Source organism: Mastacembelus armatus, chromosome 13 (genome assembly GCF_900324485.2).
Source record: "Mastacembelus armatus chromosome 13, fMasArm1.2, whole genome shotgun sequence".
In the NCBI taxonomy this organism is placed as follows: Eukaryota; Metazoa; Chordata; class Actinopteri; order Synbranchiformes; family Mastacembelidae; genus Mastacembelus; species Mastacembelus armatus.
The window spans coordinates 18169463-18194082 of NC_046645.1; the positions used below are offsets into that span (position 1 = coordinate 18169463).

The following is a 24620-nucleotide window of genomic DNA, read 5'->3' on the forward strand; positions in this document are numbered from 1 at the left end:
AAAAGCAATTAGCGATAAATCTAGTGACTTTTTCTGGTGTTGGAGACTTTTGCAGACTGACGTGAAACCACGTATCAAGTAGCGGGTGCTGCCGTGCAGTGTTAATTTTGACAGCAGATTTTAATTTAGTTTTATTCATATTTTAGTCATCTGCTGTGTTTTAGTTTCAGTCAGCTGATTTGTTTTAGTTTTAGTCGACTAAATAGCATAAGACTTTAGTCGACTAAAATATATTGGGTTTAAGTGTAATTTAGTTAAACTATTGTAATATACAAAATATTCTAAATTACAATTAAATAAAAACAATGTTCATTAAATATATGGAATATGGCCTTTCCATAAAATACCAAAATTTAGATATGCATTGTTTGTAACTTGCATATGACATTCTTCATTCTTTAAAGCAAAAGTGCAATATTTAAAAGAAAAACTGGATTTGGCAGTAATGACATTGCATCAAACGTGAAATTAACCCATATATGTCCTCTTTGTTTTCTCCCAGATGTTGCCATTTCATTATAGTTTATCCAACAGACCCAATGTAGGCTATGCAAGATGATGTCGTGTACTCGCACATTTTTTTTCTATTGTCTCGTTTTGATCCATTTAAATTGTTAATGTAGATTGTAGACAAAAAAGTTATGGTTAAAGATGTTCATGTTTTACTGTGACTTGTGGGCTCCTAAGTGGATCATAAAGTTAAAAACCAAACCAGACTAGAAAACTAAACTAAAAAAAAACATTAAAAAAAATTAATAAAAATTTTAAATAATAAAATAAAGTAACTCCACCAGAGCGGTTGCTTTGGGTCCCTTTGCATTAGAACCATTTAATAAAGTTAGTCTGTTAAAGCATTCGTGTTGTAGGCCTATGTCTTTTATGATTATATTTTGATTATTTTTAAGCTTGTGTTTAGATGAGAAGGCAGTAAGTAATTTGAACTGAAACATTGCTTGAATGTGTCTGTTTTAACAGTTAATCCATTAAACAAATGTCTGTTAAATAGTTTTCTTTCCTAAAATTAAGAAAATTGGCCATGCGTATCAGCCCCTAATTGCTTATTGACAATCGGCTGAACTGGATTTTTAAAATCGGCATCAGCCATAGAAAAACCCATATCACTGAACCTCTAATGTTGCTGAATTAACAGTTAAACACCCCAAAATATTAAACTAAACCAATCTAAAACAAAAAAATGGCAAATCTCACATAAGGAACCATAAACCAAGTGTGAAAAGTGTAAAATTATTAATTAATTTTTGTAATAGATCTACTAATCAATTTATCATTGCACTCATTTGTTCGGTAGAGAGTATTGAAACATGCTCAGCATTTCTGAAAGTCCAAAGGGACATCATCAAAATGCTTCTTTTGTCTAAGAGTCCTAAACCTCAGTATAGTCAGTTTACAATTATATAAAACTAAAAGTCCTTGTAAACAATTAGGCAGAGTTTCTAACACCTTTCTAAGCATCATTACTATAGTGCAGACACAATCATTCAGATGTAGTGAAGGGTATTTAAAAACAAGATGGCTGCACAATTGACCTTCTTTTAACAACCAAAATAATGTGACTGATTGTTTGACCATCCGTTCTTAAGTCTGGATTTTTTTCATGAAGCACAGATCAAAAAAAAACCACCTTCATCAAAAAAGTGTTTAAGGTAAAAGCACAAAAGGAAAATCTCACCGCAGACACACAACTCCACACTCAGACAAACACTGCTGATAGTGAACTGAACATCCACTGCTGTGTCAACTATGAATTTGTGGCTTTATCATTGTACCAAGTTTCTTCAAGGTGACTTGGCTGTGTTTGTCCTGACTATCCACTTGTTTGCACCAGCTGAGATCTAACAGAAAGAGGAACTGTGTGTTGACACTGGCAGACTGATGTTGAAAGAGACTTCTTGAAGACAAACCATACACAGATATCAAAAAAACATCTGAAAGACTTTAGAATGTGAAGGTTTGGTTTCAGAAAAAAAAAAAAAAAAAAAAATCTATGATGACAATAGAATACAAAAAAGCTGCAAAGTGCAGCATTTTTATACATTACCCCATATAATCCTCAGTAACTTTCTTACAGCTGATATGGTACAATAGATTATGTTATAAAATACAAATTCCAACCAGCCTATTTTCAAAATCAAGAATGAACCTTTAATTTTGATTAAATATTGTGCTATTTTTATACACACACACACACACGCACGTGCACACACGCACATGCATGCACACGCACAAAAATGAAGGAAAGCTCACAGTAGCATTGGCCAATTTGTGTGCTGAAAAACCACAAGAAAGTGTGAAATAAGAAAGTAAAGGCTTGCCCACAGAGTAGCTCATATAAATTCTGTTGCATTTCAAATCAATTGCTTTTAAAAAAAATTGTTGTATGGGAAACCTAAAAAGTAAAACAGAAACAATAAACCCTTGTTCCCCGGATACACATGTAGGAGTTATTGAAGACAGGTGGCCAAAATAAGATTTTACTCTTTATTTTCCTCCCATCGCTTCTATAGTAAGGTACATTTAACCCTGTTAACAATTCCACCTGCAGTATACTTTGCAAAGAGCTAGTTTTAAAAAATACTATTTGTACATATTAATTTCTTTATTGTTTAAAGGTTCAAACTTCTCTGCTGTTGTGCCTAACAGTGTTTCAAAGTAGTGGAAATGTAATGAAGTGTAAATCTGTTTGTTAAAAATGTTTCTATAAAGTATTATGCTTTATCTGTTTATGTAAGCTTAAAAACAACTTAAAACCATAAATAAATTATATTAAATTTGTAAAAGTTGTACTTTCAAGAGCCACAGGTTTATACTTTGACAATGCAGAAATAAGAAGCCCAAAACAATTAAAAATAAATAAATAAATAAATCCCTTTTGCCTAAAAAGAGAAGTGTTTGAATCTGAGTCTTGAACCTCCTAAATCTGGGAAATAATATACAAATATAATAACTGTTTAAACTAATAAGTAAATGACCCCATGATAAACAACACAGCCTCCTCCCTTTCTCAAAAACTTGATTATCCTACCAATATTTTGACTAAACTAATCATAATCAGCTTGTAATGTTATTGAACAAACCATGGCATTATCATCATGCACTGCTTTTCCCTGTTGTCTGTCTCTTTTGTCTCACTGCACCATCACAACATAGTTCTGCCAGGGTCATGCAATAATCAGGTCTTCTGCTTCACGTTAAAATCCACACAATCAGACCACATTAGCCAACCACCAGGGTCTAGGAAGATAAAGGTCTGTAAAGGGGCAGAATTTTGCATGAATGTGTAAACATGCACATGTAAAAAGTGACCTAGGCAGATCAGCATGGGTTTCTTTGTATGGACTGGGATCATTTTAGTGGTACTTGAGAATACCACTGTGGTTTTGGTGTTTATGGTGGAGTTTCTGCTCTGTCTCTGCTGTTTGAGGGCAGAGCTGAGCTCTTCCACCCCACACACAAACAGACACAGACACACACACAATGCAGGGCAAAGATGGTATTAATATGCTTATTGTATGTGAAAAAATATGTTTATAAAAAAAGGAAATAGGAGTTAAACACCAGTTAAACAAAAACAAAACCTGCAGAAAAGTCTTAATTTCAGCTTTTGCCACATCCACCCTTTCACTGTGTGAGGCTAACAACAAGTAAGTTTAATTAAACTGACGTGTATTAATGTTATTTATTAAAATAACAACTGTACCCCTAATATAAATATAAGCATAGTACCCTGATGTTCACTGTAGTGAATGCAGGGCTGTAACAATTAGTCAGTAGATCAATCACCAGCTAATATTTTAATAATTAATTTTTTCCATTCATTTTTGTCAACTATTGTCTAACACTATATAGACAATGTTATTCAATTCATCAAAAATGGCAGGAAGTAACAGTGGAAATTTTTAATTGCAGCCCTAAAGGTGTTTTTTTTTTTTTTTTTCTCAAAACAGAAATCACAGTAACTGGAACTAGTATGGTGGTGTACAATGTGGTAAAATATCTTACATTTTTCAAAAGGTAACTGCTGACACAAAGTATGGTAGGTGACAGTGATGACTGGCTATCTATCATCAGTCCAGAAGATGTTTCATTTTGACTGGAAAAAATAAGATTAACCTATAGACTTATTGTACTTAATGTGGAGTTTTTTGTTTTTTTACCTAATTTTCCCCTCTGTTGTAAACTTCAGGCCCTGTGTATTGACTTTGCACTGCTGAGTACTAATCTATTATCTATATTTTCAGCGCTACTGAGGGTTATAATTGAACAAACATCAGCTGGCCTTAGATTTTCCATCTGCTCTTTAATCCATATGTGTTAAGGACACCCAAGGGGGAAGAAATAACTGTATGACACTAATAAAGAAACATGTCTCAACACTTAAAACAGGCTCTTGACCCATTAAGCTAATTCTCTGTCCCTCTCAGTGATTAACCATCAGCATGACCTAGCCTGTGTGATCAATGCATCCAAGAACAAACATGCCTGTCACACAAACACCTTTCACCTTTGGTTTTATCTAAAAGAACAGTCGACATTTCTTGCTGAGGATTTTTAAAATCCCGGTTATTACAAACACTTTCGTCATTATGAGCCGTAATTCTTTTGCTTTTTGTGCAAATGTGAGTTGACTAAAGAAATCTATCATTGCTGTTTGTCTAGCAAATAAATAGAGGTGGACAGGTCATTTTGACTACAAAAAAAAACAAACAAAAGAGGAGAAAGATTAACAGTTAAGGGGCTTTTGATATTAAAGCCAGCCTATTCACAACTAAGCTCTAAGCAAATGTTATGCAAATACTACTTTCTCCACACACTAAGAGCAGGGGTCAAGTAGTTGTTGACCAGTCTTGTAAAAATTAAGAAAAGCCTTTATCCACAAGGCATGACAGAGTGATGGAGTGAGGAGTAGAGAGTAAAAGGAGTAAAAATTTCCACTATGACTACATGGGACCAGACCTGCTGTGGCTATAAAGCCTTATAGCCATAGCAGGGCAAATAAGACCGGGTTACAAATTATGCTGCATCACACCAAGACAAATGGCCACAAAACAAAAACACCAGTGCAAACAAAAAAAGAAATATGTGCTTGCAAATGACCAAGTTTCTATACGTAACTTGCAGTGGTATCACTTCTCTATTACTACAGTCATTTTTACAATTTCCTGATAACACTTTCCTGATCATAACACCGACATCCATCCATCTATTATCTATACCTGCTAATTCCTAATTTGACACAGGGATCTGCTGGGGCCTATCCCAGCTCACTTCAGGCGAAAGGCAGGGGTACATCCTGGACAAGTCGCCAGTCCATCACAGGGGCATATAGAGACAAACAACCATCACACTCATTCCTATGTGTCACATTACACACAGAAGCAGCATATGGTAAGGTAAGAACAATAACAAGCCATCAAACCCAGCCACAGTGAGACAAAAAGGAGATGGGTGGATAATCTGTTGGCTATCTACAAGGGATGGGATTAAAAGGAGAAACATAAAATACATAATATACATGAAATGCATAATACAGACTACATAAAATGCTGTCCCAAGTCTGAGATGATACATCTGGCGTGACGTTGGAGTGCTTTAACTCCAAATAAATGTATAGTGAAAATGGTCTTCAGGAAAATGGGCAATGCTTTGCATTATTGCCAATACTGCTCACCTGCTGCTCAGATTTCCTCAAAGAAGTCTATGACACTGACCTCATGTAATCCTCTCAAACACCAGGGCCAGGTGGAATATGTATGCACTGTTCAATTGGTTTTTATGTGCCTGAGCACAAAACTGAAATATTCTTCTAATGTGCTTCTTCTAATAAACTGAAAATGGTGGTGTTGCATAATTAATAAACCTTTAAGGTGTTTGAAAGTGTCTTGAAGCACAAAATGAGCAACAAGGTAAATAAAATCATGGACAGCACTGATCTCCAATGGGAACCTAGGTCATCTGATCAACAGAAAATTGATCAGTTTTGATATTTGATCAGTCATTTGAAGTAATTTTTAAAGCAAAAATACCACAAAACGCGCTGGTTCTCAAAGACTTAGCAATAATGCGGATTTAATGTTTAAATGCAACATCTCCAATCTGAAATAAACCTGATGCCATAATCACTTATGCTTTTTTTTCTTAACCCAGCACAGTTTGTCAGAGCAGAACTCCCTGTGATGAGTTAACATAATGTATAAAATTGGTGGCATTCCCCTTTAAGAGCCTCACATATCATTTAGATTCCACAATTGGAAAAATTATGAGTATTGATTTAATTATTACATGGAATTCACATTTATCAAACAAGACTAACACCATTTAAACCAAGTCAGATACTGTATGTCTCAAACCAGGTAAGACGTGTTCAATGTGAACACCTGACTGACTTCTATAGTACAGAGCTCCAGGCACAAGTCTTCCTTACCTCATGTTTAACAACCACTTGATGTGAATTCAGACCAGAACAAAGCAACAACAAACAGCACAGAAGAGTTTATTGCTGCAAAAACACAGGACTAAAAGGGGTTGCGCTACAATAAAGTATCATCATGTGACCATGCATGTAGTTATGAAATTAAAGTTTTGCAATACTGACAAAGTGCTGCATGTTATTGTGGAGAACACTCTTGCCGCCGGACATAAAATGTGATAAATATTAGCCACTCGCTTTTTACACCACTGTACAATACCTCATAAAACCTACCTTTGATATCAACGCATTTTATTATTTAATGATACAATGATACCATGTTACAGAAATATGTGCACACTTATGCACTCTCATCTCTTACTTTAATAAGGCTTGAATAAGGACACGGAAACTATAAAAATTATGTGTTACTGTGTAGTTTAGTCTGTAGAATATACTGTTATGTACATATGTCATGTAATTTTGCATTAAAAGGATAATGTGCTATCAGATCCCACTAAAAAGAAGCATGTTTGACTTCAGTTTCTAAGTGAAATAAACACGAAACAGCATTACACAAAAAAACTGATGCATCTGTCTGATATTAAACAACATGATGGGGTTGTTTTCATTTTGCAAGTGCTCATTACTTCTGGCCCTCCCAACATTTCTGTACAGCCAGTCTCTCTGCCTTTCACACAGCAAAACTACACTGGCGTCTTTGAGCACCCACTGCCCACAACAAACCCACACAACCACCATGACTGCCAATATCACACAAAGACACTATGTTACTACAACCCACAGAGAGGAGATGGGAGGAGAGAGAGAGAACTAATTTATGGTAGGTATTCTCACACTAGCTATTTTTATTTAATTCTATTTAGATGTTTTCACAATTTTGTTCATGTAACAATCATCCAGGTGCAGCACAGTGAGAGGGGATTAACCAGGTGCAGCACAGTGAGCTGGGATTAACAGAAAAGAAGGTTTGGGTGGATTGTTTTTTTTTTGTTGTTGTTGTTTGTTTGTTTGTTTGTTTGTTTTTTGCAGAGAGACCTGTTTGCATTTTCCCTTTTGAGAGCTGGAGGGCCAAGCACCAGACCCCACCAGGGTGACAGAGTGTTCAGCGCTGAATCAGCAGGTCGCATGTTGTGTAATCTCTCACAAAAACACACAGATTATCAGCACACAGAGAAGCATGGTAGGGAGGCATGTGGGGAGGGGTGGCGAGGGGGGCTGGTTTACAAAGAAACTTTTAAAAGAAAAGGAAACAGAGGTCCAAAGAAATGTTACAGTTGTGGCTCTTCTTAATTTAAAGCCTCCCTGTTGCTGAATAGGACCAGTTAGCCTATAAAACTAGTGTTCAAATAGCAGATTCTTTAGGCATGACAAAAGGGACTAATCCTATACTATGTGCCTTATCTGCAAGGGCTTGTGACATGAAAATGTTTTGAGAGCCTCTTGCTGTATAAACATGGTCTAATATCAAACTATTCACCTAAAGGTGATCTGCCTTTGGAGACATAGAGACCATCTATGAATCCCAACAACAGCTAAAAGGGAGATACCGTTGGGTTAAGAGGTTGAATGGTTTTGAGCGTTACATTAACTTTTGGAGCCTAGTCTCAAATTAAATCACTGTTCACACACTGAGGCCCTGCATAAACATTGGCCAAAAGCACTGGACTGCTGGTCGGATCTCATCTGTCAACACATTATGCATGTACAGTGCATGTACACAGCAGCTTTTGTTGAAACCTAAGCTGTTATCAACACTGAATTAATCTACTATGAATATGCCGAATTTATCAGCATATTTTTAAACCTAAAAAACACCGAGAGTTATTTATTAGTATGCATTTTGGACAGTATGCACCGCTTTGATTAACTCTCTTGCTCCTTTTTGCTATGGAGTTCGAAACAAAATCTTTCCATACAGCAGACAAGACTGTTTGGGCACATCCAAATCCAGATGTTGTGACGATATGCTCTTTTACCACGTATGCTTTTAAGATAATGTAAAGCTACTTGTTAAAGACATTTACGGCATTTGACCATTTAGAAATGTGTCCTTAGACAAGTGTGTCGCCTGCAAATTAAACAAAAAGGGCAAATGAGGACTTATATAGATGCTTAAAGCCTTTCAATGGGGGTTCAAGTCCCCACACCACTAATGTCGGCCACTTTGACGTTGAGTGCACTAGGGGCATAACTTCGTTTAAAATCTGACAATTTATACTTGATCTTTGGTTACTGGTTAATATACACTCTCTAGCAGAAACTTCCCGAATCACAGAGACACACTCGTTTATTCGGCGCAAGCATATTCAACAAACACGCGTATATTTCCGTCAAAATTAGCTTTTGACCACAACTCGTCCCCACTGCTTGCCTTCACGCAGCTAGTAACAGGTAAGTTCAGCGAACACACCAGGTACATTCAGGTGAAGGATTTGTGACAGTTTGGTCAAAGTTCAGTAGCAACAAATCAACTTACCAGAGTTTGTTCATACTGCAGCGCCCGCTGGTCCGAGCTATCCCCTGCCATGGCTCTGCTGTCTCTGCTGTCTCTGCCCGGCGACCTGGCGAAGTGTTTTCCGCTTGATAGTGAGATATATGGCTGCGTGTGAGCGCGGATTACACGGCTGGAGTGACTTCGGCTTCTTTATGGGAGTTCACAAAGGAAACTCCAACTTGAGAACACGTCGCGGCTCCAATAAGTTCCTTCATTTTATAGCCTCAAGTCTCCAGCAAGATACACACTGTGAGGCGGGACTTAGTGGTTTCAAGCAGAATCGACCCTCCCACCTGGAACTTTGTGTCAGTCCAGATAGCTGCTCATAAATACATGTTCTTACATGACGGCACTGTGGCATTCACTTCATTCATTCATTCAGTTTGTGCCTATAGGTAAAATATGAAAATGAGGCAAAAATAACTAGTCTATTAACAGGAACTCTGGTGGTGAGTCAGCAGTTAATGTAGGTGATTATTGTGGGTTGTGGTTAATTACAATATTTAGGAATTTTTTAGGAAAAAAACATTTTTGGGCCCCAGAGACAATACAATAAAACATTCATTCATTATCTATATATCCGCTTAGTCTTAGTTAGGGTCAACGGGATCTGCTGGATCTGCTATCCCAGCTCTCTTTGGGTGAAAAGGCAGGGGTACACCCTGGACTTGTCACCAGTCCATCGCAGGTACATTAAAACAGAAAAAGGAATATGAACATATATGTAGATAGAAATATGCATATATACAAACTTAGAGTACATAGAGATAGCCCACAGAAATGATCTAGTATAGGGCAGTATATCGGCTGGTAATAGTTTGAATCTGTAGTATCATGGCTTATATTGCAGCCAATAAGATACCAAATAGTTGAAGACTAGAAATACTAATAATAATGTTACATGTTGCATAATAATAACATTTATTTTCCAACTTTTACCATGACTCAGTGTCATATGACAGTGTCATAATTAATCATTCTTTGAAAAGGAGTAGAAGAATTCTTAAGAAAAAATATTTTTTATCCATCCATTCATCTATTATCTATATGCACTTATGCCTAACTAAGGTCACAGGAAAATTATTGTTTATATTATTTATATTTTAAAATCATTACCAAATTCTTTAAACTCTCAAATGTCAATATCTACCTCAAAAATCATAAATAAATACATACATAGAAATGTAGCCTACTGTATATACACAGATGGAGTTGTGTAATTACATTCAATGTTGTTCACTGCACTACATTGTGTGTTTCCTTGAGGCAGAGTAAACATGTTGAATGCATTTACTTTCTTATCAAATGTTTTGAGAGCCAAAAACAAACCTGTTGTATTTAAATCAATTTCACTTTTAAGTCTTCTTTTTTTTCTCGCCTTTGTTGGTGAACTGTGCTTATATTTTGTTGGTCACAGCACAATTCAATAACCAATAATAACTAACAGCAGGATTGTGTATCGTGTCACCCCGTGACCGTAGGACAGAAAAAAACTGGAACATTCTCTTGAAATGATTGCTCTAAAGCACTAACAGTGAACAAAATCCACCCACCTGACTTTGAGAGCTGTTTAAAAGTGTTAGAATAGTCTGCAAGAATCACATCCATCCATTATCTATACTCGCTTATTCCTTAACCAGGGTCACAGGGATCTGCTGGAGCCTATCCCAGCTCTCTTTGGGTGAAAGGCAGGGGTCCACCCTGGACAGGTCACCAGTCCATCACAGGGCCACATAGAGACAAACAACCTCACACACTCACACTCACTCCTATGGGCAATTTGGAGTCACCAATTAACCTGACATACATGTTTTTGGACTGTGGGAGGAAACCGGGGTACCTGGAGAAAACCCACACAGTTGTTAGATTTTGACATGTTAACAGTTCTCAGGATATTAACTGCTGGCTCTAAGCAAATTATATTTTCAGCACTCATATATGTCCTTGATTTAATTTATCTCCAGAAACTTGATACTGAGAAACTAAACTGTTTGATGTTCTTTTGCAATGATGTGAAACAAATACAAGGAACCTGTTTGTAGCTGTCAACAGAACTATACAAAAATACGCACTTGAGCTCACAAAGGCATTTTGCTTCTAAACAGAATGTGCGCCAATGTCAGACAGTGTATGTTAATCATTTAAACAAACCTGCTTTGTGTGACTCAAGTTTGAAAATGACAGCCTTTGTAGTTTTAGCCATGCATTTTTTGGAACTATTCTTGTCAAGGTTATGCAAGGACTCACAGTCTTGAAACTCATGATAGCTCTAATTCCTCACTGTAGAAAATGACTGGAGTTATATGATAAGAAGAAACACTGATGATCAACACGCCAATCTATCCATTTCCTGCCAGTTATCACTATCATGATGGCAGCTGGCTAAAAATATTTGTAGAGAAATCCAGGTTAAATGGGATATATATTGCTTCCAATGTGTTTGTGTGTGTGTCTGCTTTGGTGTCTCTTCCTGAGTACCTGCTACCCCAACCATCTCAAATATTGTGCTTTTAATTCAAATGAGCAGCAGTTCAAGAGCAGTTCCCAGCTGATTCCAGATATGTGAACTCTTCAGTCTGTCCCTGAGACGAACCCAGTCATCCTCCAAAAGAAAAGCCACTTGTATCTGCAATTGAAAATCTTCAGTCTGTACACATGCAGAGCTTGTGATGACAGGCAAGTATCACAGTTACATGGATCGATCACTGAATGTTACCACTAATCAGCCTGTCGAACCCACATTTTACAGTGCCTTTAAGGTGGGACTATGCTTCTGCATCATTGCACCGCACCCAGAAGGTGTAGTTTGGAGTTGTAAGTTTCCCATAAAGAACACATTTTCATTTTATATGGTTCAATAATCAATAACCTTTTAATATATTTCTCACAGATGCGCATTTAAAAGACTTACAGTTATCTTTTCAGCAGTCACCGCTGTAGTGACTGCTGTATTGACTGGGGGCCAAAATCTACAACTGCCTTTCTTTCCAAAAATGCAGTTTTAAGGGGAGTTACAGTTCAGAGTTACAGCTTTTTTACAATAAAATTCACCCTTTGTGTTTCCTCAGACACCAAAATAAATGTTATGAGGGTACAACTGAATGATTTAAACAAATGAATCACCTTCCAATTATGCACTGTTTTTGTGTTGAATTCTTGCTTTTTGTACTAAAAACTGCATCAACACAATTTGAAAAACTGTTTTAAATATCTAATACCTTAAAGTGTTATATTTTTTTATTAGGAGGCAATTATTGCAGTATTATCTGCAGTACTTTCAAGCAGTGAATCATACAAAGGTGACTCAACATTTACTAAGTGACTTGGGTAAAAATATAAATTGCTACTTTTTAACATTTTTTTAAAGCTCTTATTCATAAAAACAATATTTAAGCATCTCAAATAGTGACCACCAAGTTTACACAGTCATGTACGATACATACACACAAGGACAAAGGCGTATATACATGCACACATTTGTTGGTTGTTGTTTTGATGTTTTTCAGCTGGTTCTGTTTATTTAAATATATTTTCTGTTGTTGCCTGCAAATTAGCTTCAGCTCCCATGCCCTACAAAGATAACATCTGTTGTACTACTTCATGCTGTTATCTGTATGGTCCCTGTTAAATAAATAGATATGTGCTGTCAATACCAGACTTAAACACTATAGACTTAGACATTCAAATAAAACTCAAATAATTCCTTTGCCTCCCTTCCCCTTGTTCTTTTCGACCTAATGTATAAAAACAGTGTTTTCACATCCATATTAATGATAATGTAATCAATCAGCAGCCCAAGTATAAAAGTTAATGATTTTTGTTTGATGGTCTGACAGCTTGTTTGCTGGAGGCCTTGGAGTGTGAACGATCAGGCCACCAAGGAAACACACCCACAAAATGGCAAATTAGACAGCTGACAACAAAGTCGACATCTGACAACAAAGCAAAACTGATGATAATTTCTCTATTATATGCTGTTTTTTTGTGCATCTGTCTGAACACAAAAGGGCACAAACAGAAAATGTGCCTGTAGGTCTGATATGTGTTTGAGAACTAGTTACAAATTATTCTGCAGATTCATCTTTAAATAGGCTTGCCAAGAATTTGTCTTTTCAAAATGATTTAATTAATTTATGATTTGCTTTTTTGTTCCTTTGTACACTAACAACAATAAACATTTTATAGATAATGAGCATAACAGCTGCAATTCAATACAGGTACACTTTATACATGCTACATTTTGTACCTATTTTTATGAACAAGAACAATGTTCAGTAAGTAAACAGGTACACCAGGTTACACAGATAGCATTATCTGTGGACAGTATGGGTTACTGTAAAGCTGCATACAGACTATAAGCAGCAGAGCAGTAATCAAATTTCACACATTAAGATCAATCAAAGAATCAATAACCAACCAGCGCACTGGAGAGGGCTGACTGAAAGATCACTATAACACTGAATGTTGGGTTCTCTTAATCCATGCCTCTTTCTAGAAACTTATTAGATTCTTAGAGTCTTATTTCCTAAAAGTTAGTTAAATCTCAACCATAGAGATGCCAGATTAGAACTCACCATATATCATCATAATATTTTTTCTAATTGCTATTTGTATTGTTTTTGGAAGGAAATGATAAATGACTTATATAATTTTTTGTCAGGTGACTTTTTGCAAAATCAACAAAATAAAGAACACCTTTAGCCAACAAAGGGAACAGAAGATAGCAGACACAGAGACATACACAGACACACACACAAACACACACACACACACACACAAAGGTACACTGGACAGTCACACTCATTATTGTGTAGAGACTATAAACACCACATATTATATGCTTTGTATGGTCATGGTAGCTGGTCCATGTAGAAAATTACTAATTACCATGTCCAATCAAACTGATGTTGTCCTTCACTTCCTTCACTTGAAGGTCTCACCCCACAAATTTCATTTTACCAAGTCAGTTCACTTTATATAAAAAATGTGATACAGTGCACAGCTTTGCAATATATTGTGCTCAGTTGTCACCATGTGACAGAGTTTTGAAGGTTTGGTCACATGATAACAGGGGGAGAAGATCATAACTCCTAAATCTGTCTCTTTGATGCCAGATAAGAATGGCCTCGGGGAATTCACGATATGCTCTGGAAAATCAAATTTCAACTTTGTTTATGAAAAAAGGAGGGAAAATTATATCACTAAGGAGTTTAGCTTTAATGAACTTGTGTGTGCATATTTATGCTGCGGTGCAGTGACATTAGATATTGACCTATTTTGCTTTAAACTGATTTTGTTTTACCTTGAAATTACAAACTGATCCCACATATCTTTGCAGCTGCCAATGTGTGTTCTGACTGTGATGGCAATGGTAAGTTAGTCATTTTCGTTGTGTTACTTTATACTTGATACTAGACATATACCAGCCCTGTCAAAGTTGACTTAGACAAATGAAACCTATCATAACCACATTTCCTGCAATTATCAACAAGCTTCTTTTGTTTTACTACCATACAAACTTGACAACAAATTATGTTTCCATTATGGACACTTACTACCACAATGAAGAGAGAGAAAGACTTAAAATCTCAGTATTCCCTTAACTGACCTCTCACCAAATTTCTTCCTAAAACAGCAACAGATCATAGTTCAGCCAAACAAAAATCCAGGAGCAAATGTTATAAAGAATTAATTATGTTTACACTTAAGGACCCTGTGATCCTTTGCATGCACAGCTTACTAGATAATTACCTGCAGTGATGTCCTGATGCAGCATTGAGGTGTTAGTATAGTCCATTAGAACTGCTTGCTCAATGGTTGATTAGTTTTGGAAATGGCCAAAACCTCTCATCTTTCCAGCGTTGCATTTGGACGAGCTGCAGCTGACAATTTTTAACAACCTTCTAAACCAAAAATCCAACAGTGACACCAATTCATGCCTTGATGAGCAACTGTGTTCAGGGTTTAAATGTTCTTCACAAGCTCCATTTTTTCAGTCTTCAATTCTGCTACTATTTGTTTGATGCAGGTACTGCAACACTAGCCCTACACTGTAGTTACTTCTCAGAGAGAAAAAGACGGAAAATATGTTGCATTTTCCCTATATTTAAACAATTTAACGGCTCCTCTTTCTATATGATGAATGGATTCACACTCCACCATCAAGTGTAGCCGTTTCTTTTTCTTCAGACAAAGTTTGGCTGCAAGTTTGCCATTATTTCTAAATTCAGGCAGCATTTCCTTACCTGCAACCACCTGCAAGACTAGAGACAACATAACTAAAACCCTCTTCACAATAGCACATCCACCGTATAACATTTCCCTACCGTGTGGGAGCTAGTCACAAATGCTAGACTATCCCAGTGTAGGCTAACATTGCTTTCTAGACAGTGTCGTTTTCATAGTTGTGTGTATGTGAGTACAGATTTGGACAGAAATGTGCAGAATATCCTTAACCAGTGACCCTCAAAGTGAGGGTCCCAGTATTAGTCCTCTGCAGAGAAAAGCCAACTTTTGCCCTTTTCTGACTTTAAATGGCGATAATTACCACTTAATCCTTTTATTTTTGGTCTGACTGTGTTTATGTACACACACATTGTGCATGCATACAGTTTGTGTACTCTTTGTGCTTGTTTCATGCAAGGCTACTCTCCTCTAAAACATGTGATGTTGTTTGTTTCAGCCTTGTCGCTTTAATTTTTCTGTCTCTGTGGTTTTATTAGGCATGTCTGTATTAAAGTCAAACGTGATCTCTGAGGCTTCCTTGAACAATGAGTAAAACTCAGAAATATCCTGGAGCTTCGTGGGTTGTTGATCACCAGATTTTACAAAGCCGGTGAAAATACTGTTAGACAAATAGGTTGTTTCCAGCTGTGAACTGCTTTTCAGTTGCAGTTCTTGTTGTGCAACACCACAACACTCGTATAAACAGATACCCCAGTTGCAGCAAGTACACCCACATACACATGGATATGAAAATACACAGAACTCTGTGTCCTTTAGCTTTTCTAACAGCCATAATCTATGTGATCATATCAATGCTGTCACACTCCAAGAAGGTGAACATCCCCTGCTGCTAGATAGATGAAATTATTTCCTCAATCAAGGACAAGTTAAGCCATTAAAGGAAACCAGATGATATGATATTAGGACATGAACTTCATGATCCTAAGTGGCGTGTCTGCACAAAAATGTAATTTCCCCTTTCTTCCCCCTCACTTTTTAAAATGATATTTTTGTTCCTGTCACTTTTATTATTAGATATTTTTTTTACTTCAACTGTCCAGCTGCCAGAAAATCCAAACTGATGCAAACAATGTTGACCTGATTGTCTTAAGTTATTACCATAACTCAACGCAACAAGCTTAGGCAGCAACAGCCAGTGCTGTGAGAAGTAATTGGCACTTTTTTTTTTACCTAGGTTTTGCTTTTTTGGGCTGTATAGAGGCTGCACTGCTGGAGGCTGTTGGGAGTTTGTGCAGCCTGTAAGGTTTTATGCTGCAGTGACTACTCACTGCCTTTTTCTGGTAATACTTTATTTAAAGTTAATATTCTCAAAAAATGACAGAACTGAACATCAGTCAAAAACACAACAGAAACCTAATGTAATGTAATGAGTAATGTAATGAGTAATCTAAAAGTGCGTTGTCAATTGGTGGCCTGACCAAAGGAGAAGGTAGAAGCCACTGAAATCAAGACAAGGAAGCTCCTCATAATGCATGGGGGATTTCATCCAAAATCCAGTATCCTGAGACTGTACACTAAGTGAAAAGAAGGAGGCCGAGGACTGGTGAGCGTCAGAGACACTATTCAGGATGAAACAGCTAAGATCCATGAGTACATCAGGAAGATGGCCCCAAGTGATGATGTGCTTAGTGAATATGTTAGACAGCAGGTAGATCTTACCAGTGGCTGGGTGTTAGAGAAATTAAAATGTTACCCTCAAGTTTATTAATCTGCTTTACTTTAATGTAAGTCAAAAACACTTTTGAGTAGGGCCTGTTACCTCTTGCCTCTTCCTAAGGTCAGTCTGTTCTGACCTTCACTTTCTGATAAGACACTTAGTATCGAAACCCAAATGTTTTGCAGTTTCATGGGAAACTGCCTCCTCTTTCTTCTTCTATCACATGACTGTTTGTATCATAGTATTAAAATGATGTGCTGCCCAGCTAAGGGCCAGTGATCCTCATGCTGTACTAAGGTGCTGTGTGACTGTTACTCCTTGCAAGTAAAACTTCTATATAATCTTACCGAAGTTCGTCCTCTGAGTCTATTTTTTAAAGAATTTACCTAACAACTTGGGGGCTCGTCCGGGATTGCAATATCTCCTCTTCCTTCCAGGTTTGGACCTAAAAACCGTGCACGGGGGAGTCTTAAGACTCCTGACTGAAAGCCCTCCGCCCCGGTCCCATAAGGGAACGGTTTGGAGCATTGAGAGGCTAGGATCTGCTGTGAGGGGAGAGGAGTGACGCGATTGAACTTTAAAAGAGAGACCAGAGACGGACTCCTGTAAGGTAAGAGAATTTTAATTTGGTAAAACTGAGTACAGTCTCAGTGGGTCTAATTCGAACAAAACCGTCACCTGAGTAGAGTCTCAGGGAATCTGTGAGATTCAAACAAAACCGTCACCTGAGTAGAGTCTCAGGGAATTAGAACCAAACAAAACCGGTGCGGAGTCCCTAGGAGTTTCTGGCTCTCTGGGAGCCCCGGGTGGTCCTGGGTCCTTCGGGTCACGCAAGCTGAGTAGAGTCTCAGTGAACTGCGGTCTCATATCGGGCTGAGGGGTTGGTGATTACAAAACGGATCACTGACTAAAAATATCATTGACTTGACTTGAGTGCTGAAATTCAAACAAAACCGAAACTTGTGTGGCCTACGGGACACTGGGTCAAACATGTTCGGGTAAAACTGAGCAGGGCTCTCGGGAAATCAGAAACTCGGGATGAACCCGTGGTCTGTGGGAGACCCAAAGTAAACTACCCCGTGGTCTGTGGGGGACCCGGAACAAAAAGGAGCCCCGGTGCGCGTCGATAGTGCTTTTGAGGATAACAAAACAGAATATTGGTACCATGGAAAGAATATAAAAACATAGAGATAATTAATGTGACATTAAGAGAGTTAAACAGCTGCTCCATCTCCTCCAATCAGATCAATAACTAAACAATAACAGTAATTCAAATAATTTAAAAAACAAAAAAGGGGGGGGTAAGGAGCCTGTTAAAATAATAAGTGTAGGCCTACAATAATTATAATAATAAATAGCAGTGAGTAAAAACAAATAGTAACTGAATATATAAGAAAATAAAATAAAATAAAATAAAATAAAATAATAAAATGGGTAATAAGAACACTAAATTAGAAGAACTAGTCACCGGTGACACAAAATTGATGCATCAGAAAGATCCTAAAAATATAGAAAAATTAGGAGAGTGGAAAAACAAATATGGGTTTTCGGGGAAGTTAAACTGTGAGGACTGTAGAAAGTGAGTGAAGGACATAAAAAGTAAGACTAAGGGAAATCAGAAGGATCAGAGAAAAGAAGGGCTGTTTGCAGCAGAAGATATGGTTAAAGTTTAAAGTGGTTAAAGAAAGTTAGAGTGGACAGAGGGAGAGAGAGAAAGGAAGGAGAAAAGAGACAGAAGCAAATAGAAAAAGAGGTAAAAGCCTCTTCACCAACATTGTATTTAGGACAAACTGTTAAATTTGCAGATGAACAAACTATGTCATGCTGTAGACCACCTCCTCATCCTAATAATCCACCACCAGCTCAGCTGCCTCCGTACGCCCAGGGAGAGGAGGGTGCTGTCGGTGGAGCAATATTTCCTCCCACAGCTCCTTCTGATCCCGTGCCTCGGCCTCAACCTCCTTATGCTGAAGATAGTGAGGGACTGCTGGCTTATTTTAACAGACTAAAAGATGTTTAACACACAGTGGAGTATTGGTACGTGAAAGTGCTGCAGAAAAGGGGGATGGGCCTTATGCACAGCAGTTAAGAAATGCCTTCTTTAATGGGTTCCAACCTGACACTTCAGGTTTTATTCGAAAGCATCAGATTGGTTGGCAACATTGTGTCCTGACAGAGATGAAGAATTATGCTGTGCATATGGCCACTGTTCTCCAACAAAGAGAAAAAGCACAAAAGAAAGTTAGAAAAACAGCTGAAATGTTTTTCACTAACTATGATAATGAAATGGTTTCTAAGTGTTAGGGGGGGGGGCGAGGTCGTGGCCAGAGACCTGGCAGACAGCAGATAGTTAATCATGACTACTGCTACGTCTGTGGAAAAGCAGGACACTGGGCCAAGAGCTGCCCACAGAGAAAGACACGCCCTGAGCACCAGGAGGGAGGAGCAGGATACTCTGCATGACTAGACAGCAAAAAAAAGGTCAGATGCAAAATACATACACTGAACAGAATAAAAAGATACGAGACACATCTGACTGAAGCTAACATTTTGAACTTAGAAGGAGTAACTGAACTCATGCTGTATGAAGAAAAAACAAAAGTGACATTGTTGGTGCAATGAGTTAAAATAAAATTCCTGTGTGACACAGGAGCTTGTAGGTCAGTTCTTAGTAATCCACCAGACAAACTCAGACTGACTACAAAAGAACACATTTGAGTAAAAGATGTAGGAGCAGCATGCAGACTACAGGAAGAGAGGACTGTTCAAATTGTGGGTGAGCCCACACATTTCACTTGCTAAACCTTCAACTTCTGAGTGGAAAGAATTAGGAGCATTTGTAACCAGGGCTGAAGAGGTGGGGACCGCCTGGGAGCCAGTTCCAGGTGACCCTCATGTTTTCTACAACCACACTGTAGACACATATAGCAAAAGTTGAACTGGTGTACAATCACAACAACAGCTAAACATCTGTCCTGCATGACTACATTGCTTTCACAGCAACATCTCACTATTGAACGATGTACAACTTTTAATCCTGCTACATTAATGCCTATAGCTGAGGATGGTGGGCCACGATAGTATTGCTGAAACTGAGAATAGAGTGTTGACCAGGGCTGACCAAACTGACACACCTTATAAAGATGCTGAAATGACAATGTTTGTAGATGGATCTTGTAAAAAACCAGAAATCAGATTGATCTAATTCTACAGGAGATACTGTTGTAACCCTTAAAGATGTTTTAAAGCTGAATCACTACCATCTCATTTATCATTGCAGGCAGTGAGACTTATTACCTTAACAGAAACTTAGTAGTTAATATCTACACTGATAGCAATTATGGATTTTCAACTGTACATGTGTTTGCTCAGCAGTGGAAGAACAGAGGAATGATTACATCATTTGGTAAGACCATCACACACAAAGACTTTCTTTTTCAGCTGTTAGATGCTGTGCAGCTGCCTAAAGAGGTTACTAATTGTAAGTGTGACATAAATGTGAGGACTAGATATGATTTCTTTTGGTAATTGTAAAGCTGACGAAGTTGCTAAATCAGTAGCACAGAAACCACTGCCTTTACAAGCTACAGTGATAGTTGAACATCCTGATGAGCAGATACTTAAAGACATGCAAGATGGTGCACCTCAAAATGAAAAAGACTTGTGGATAAGAAAAGACTAAAATAGATGACAACAATATTTGGAGATGTAAGGATAACAAAGTAGTGTTACCAAGAAGTTTATTTAGATATGCAGCTGTTCTGACGCATGCTAATGTGCATACGTCAGCAGGAGGGATGGTAAGACTAGTAAACAAAGTGTTTACAACATACGGCTTTACAAACTACTCTAAAAAATTTTGTCAACAATGTGAAATATGTGCAAAAAATAATCCACAAGAACAGATTGTGACAAGAAATAGTGGAAAGTTTCCACTACCTGAATATCCTTTTCAACATATCTGCATGGATTTTATTGAACTAAATAACTGTGAGGGAAAGAAATACTGTTTAGTGATCATTGATGCATTAACCAAATGGACTGAAGTGTTTCCAGCAAAGCATCCTGATGCACTAACAGTAGCCAAAGCTACTACTATTATTCCCAGATTTGGAATTCCAGAGAAAATCTATTGTGATAATGGTAAACATTTTGTAAACCGGGTAATTAAACATCTTACTGCAGTGTTACCATCTACCTCAGTTAAAACCATTCATTAAGGAGGATGCTCACATGACTGAGACCATTGCTGATTACATGGCAAAAATGTTGAATAATAAAAATGTTGTATCTGTGATTAATGCACAACAGGAGGGTCCTGAGCCTGAACCTGACTCTAGAGTGAAACCAGGAGACTGGGTCTTTGTAAAAATCATCAAGAGGAAGTATTGGTATTCTCTGTGCTGGGAAGGACCTTACCAAGTACTGCAGTCTATACTCATGGTTGTGAGAATTGTTGAAAGACCTTCCTGGATTCATTTAACACACTGTAAAGAGGTAAAAGTACTGTCTGAGTAATTCTGTCAAACCAGCAGGGACTCACTCTAAACTCCAACTAACAATGTGGTGAAGTCTGGCTACAAAGGGGGGTGGAACCAATAGGGACCACTCGTCTCAAACCAGTGAAGAAACCAACCACACCCAGGGGAATTAGGTGAGTGAGGAGTAGAGTGACCTGGGGAGAAGACTGCTCAGAAGTACATTTTGCCATGGAGGGTCCAATATATCGACCCTGGCACCCCTTTAGACTAGTTTGTGGGGTGACACTGACAATAAGCATATTGACTGTCATATCGCTGACCACAGTTATGTTGATTTTGTTTCTCTTTGAGAAGGGTTTGCAACAGTCGGAGAATGCTACTCACTCCACTGATATAAGACCTGGTATCTTTTCCTCCCTTGAGAAGGAATTGCTACAGCCAGGTAATGCCATGAACAACACCAAAACCAAACCTTCCAAACCTAGGACAAAGAGACCTAATGATGTGCCCACTTTTATCTTTTGGGCCAATAAGATTCAAACTGTCCAGTTTGATTTTTGTAAAGTAGTTAACTATGGTAATGTGTGACAGGAACAGCTAACATGAGCAGACAAGTATATTTATGTCACTAACATATGTAGGTTACACTGATAAGACTCAATCCACACAATGATCCTACAGGCAGCTGTTTACTTCCACCTGCCCTCCAGCCAGTAAACAATGTCTTTGCATTATTTGACGCCACCTATTTCTGCTCTTACTCCACCTTTCCTTACACCTTATAGTGCTAATTATACCTGTTTTTGAGAAATTCCACTTCAGGGAGAAAGGTCGGTGATCTTCACTGGTGCAGCTCTACCACCAATGTGACCACTACTGGGGCAGACTATGACCCTTCCTGGTTCACGGACCATGTTACTGCACGTGCTGACCTGTGGTGGTATTGTGGGGGAAACCAATTGAGACCAGTGCTCCCACCTGATTGGCAGGGAACCTGTGCTCTTATACAATTGGTGATGCCATTTTATGTGTTGCCACTGTCTGGTTCGTCCCTAGACAGCCCACGCCGTGTGAAAAGAGACACTCCAGCAGCTGGCAGTTTTGATAACAGAGTGTATACTGATGCCATCGGAGCCCAGAGGAGTTCCCAACGAGTATAAAGCTAGAAACCAAGTTGCAGCAGGGTTTGAATCTTTTCTGTTTTGGTGGTCAACCATTTATAAAAATCTTGACTGGATAAATTATTTCTATTATAACCAGCAGAAATTCATTAACTACACTAGAGATGACGTCAGAGGTTTAGCAGAGCAGTTAGGTAAATCTAGTCTTATGACCTGGCAGAACCAGATGGCATTAGACATGTTACTGGCTAAGGAGGGAGGTGTTTGTAAAATGTTTGGATCTGCCTGTTGTACTTTTATTCCTAACAACACTTCCCCAGATGGAGCTGTCACTCGAGCTTTACAAGGACTCCAAGCCTTATCTGAGAAGCTCGCTGAGAATGCTGGTATTGACAACAACTTCACTTCTTGGCTGGAATGAATGTTTGGTAAATGGAGCGGTCTGATCCAGTCCATATTCATCTCAATGGCTGTGATGACTGCTATTTTGGTTACCTGTGGATGCTGTTGCATTCACGTATTAGAGGCCTTTGCTAACGCCTTATTGATACAGCAATTAACAAACAAATGTATCAGTCCATTTCACAGGATGACCAGGACCCTGAAACTCCTCCAGAGCCAGTGAAGGAAGACCTGGCTGTCTTTTACCGACTATGATAAATTTGTCCTAACTTCTGAACTGTAAGGCATGAATGACTCCTTTCCTACAGAAAGTGATGTTGTGATGACTGTTTGCCCATAAAGACAGAAAGTTATGACATTTATTTCTCACTTCTACAAGTTATATTTTTGCGTGCTAATTATTTTATGTTTGTGATTGTGATCTTGTTTGTTGTTTAATCATAGTTAGGATTTATGATTTTACTGTTTTTCCTATAATAGTAATTCTGACCTTTCTGTGTGCTTTACCAGAATAATAATCATTAATGATCTGCTAAACATTTTCACATAGTAGTTATGCTAAGCATAAACAGGAGGGATGTGTTAGAGAAATTAAAATGTTACCCTCAAGTTTATTAATCTGCTTTACTTTAATGTAAGTCAAAAACACTTTTGAGTAGGGCCTGTTACCTCTTGCCTCTTCCTAAGGTCAGTCTGTTCTGACCTTCACTTTCTGATAAGACACTTAGTATCGAAACCCAAATGTTTTGCAGTTTCATGGGAAACTGCCTCCTCTTTCTTCTTCTATCACATGACTGTTTGTATCATAGTATTAAAATGATGTGCTGCCCAGCTAAGGGCCAGTGATCCTCATGCTGTACCAAGGTGCTGTGTGACTGTTACTCCTTGAAGTTCGTCCTCTGAGTCTATTTGTTAAAGAATTTACCTAACACTGGGCAAAGCTGGACTTAAAGACAGCACACTGGCACTAATCATGGCAGCAATGGAACAAGTCCTACAAGATCAATAGAGGCTGGGGTCTACCACATGAGGCAGATTATTAAGAATTTTTTATTTTAAAAATGATTCATTATTAATAAGATTTTTAATTAAATTATATTTAAGACTTTTTGTGTGACAAGACTCATGGAAACCAAAAACCCAGCCATATCGAAGAAAATTAATAATTCAGACAATGATCAAGCAGCAGCAGACTGGCCATCTGGAAATCGTAGAGAGAGTAAAACAGAGCAGGATGTTGTTCAGCAACACACTACAACTGTTAGATACTACGTTTTATACCTTGTACAGTGCAAGTTTAAAAAAGATCTTTCAAACGAAGAAATATGAATGAAATGCTGAACTGCTAGTCAGTTTATAAATTCTGAGCACAAGTAAAACAAATATGGTACTGATCAGATAGACAAGAACGCAGACTGGATTCAGGATCAGCAGGATGCCCAACTCAACCTGGTAAAATGTGTCATATAAATCTTGCGCAGGTATTTTTTAAAACTTAATTATGTTAAATTGTTGGAGACATATTTACAACAGTCCACTGAGGTACAAAATGAGTACCAGGCAGCTTTTGCACTATTATTGTCTTCTTCAAAATCTAAAAAGCAGTTACAAACCTTATAAAAGAACATTACACATCACTGCCCAAACAAGCCACTAAAATTGCACTGATTGATTGAATGACAGTGGCCCTCCTTCACAAAGATGTTGTAGAAAGAGTCAAAATTACTGTGGCAATGATCCTAAGATTGTGCCGCAAATAAACTTTTTT

General features: G+C 37.9%; 1 protein-coding gene across 3 annotated transcripts in view; it reads right to left on the reverse strand.

Annotated features, from left to right (window-relative positions):
• LOC113136720 (chloride channel protein 2-like) overlaps window positions 1–9188 on the reverse strand; it is a 137774-nt gene extending 128586 nt beyond the window's left edge. For 2 of the 3 annotated variants that reach the window (XM_026317756.1, XM_026317765.1), the window contains exon 1: window positions 8928–9188. In XM_026317756.1, coding sequence (XP_026173541.1) covers window positions 8928–8978 — 51 coding nt within the window. In that variant the 5' untranslated portion in view covers window positions 8979–9188. The remainder of the gene's footprint in view (window positions 1–8927) is intronic. The other variant, XM_026317770.1, reaches the window with a different exon arrangement.
• Between the last annotated feature and the right edge of the window lie 15432 nt (window positions 9189–24620).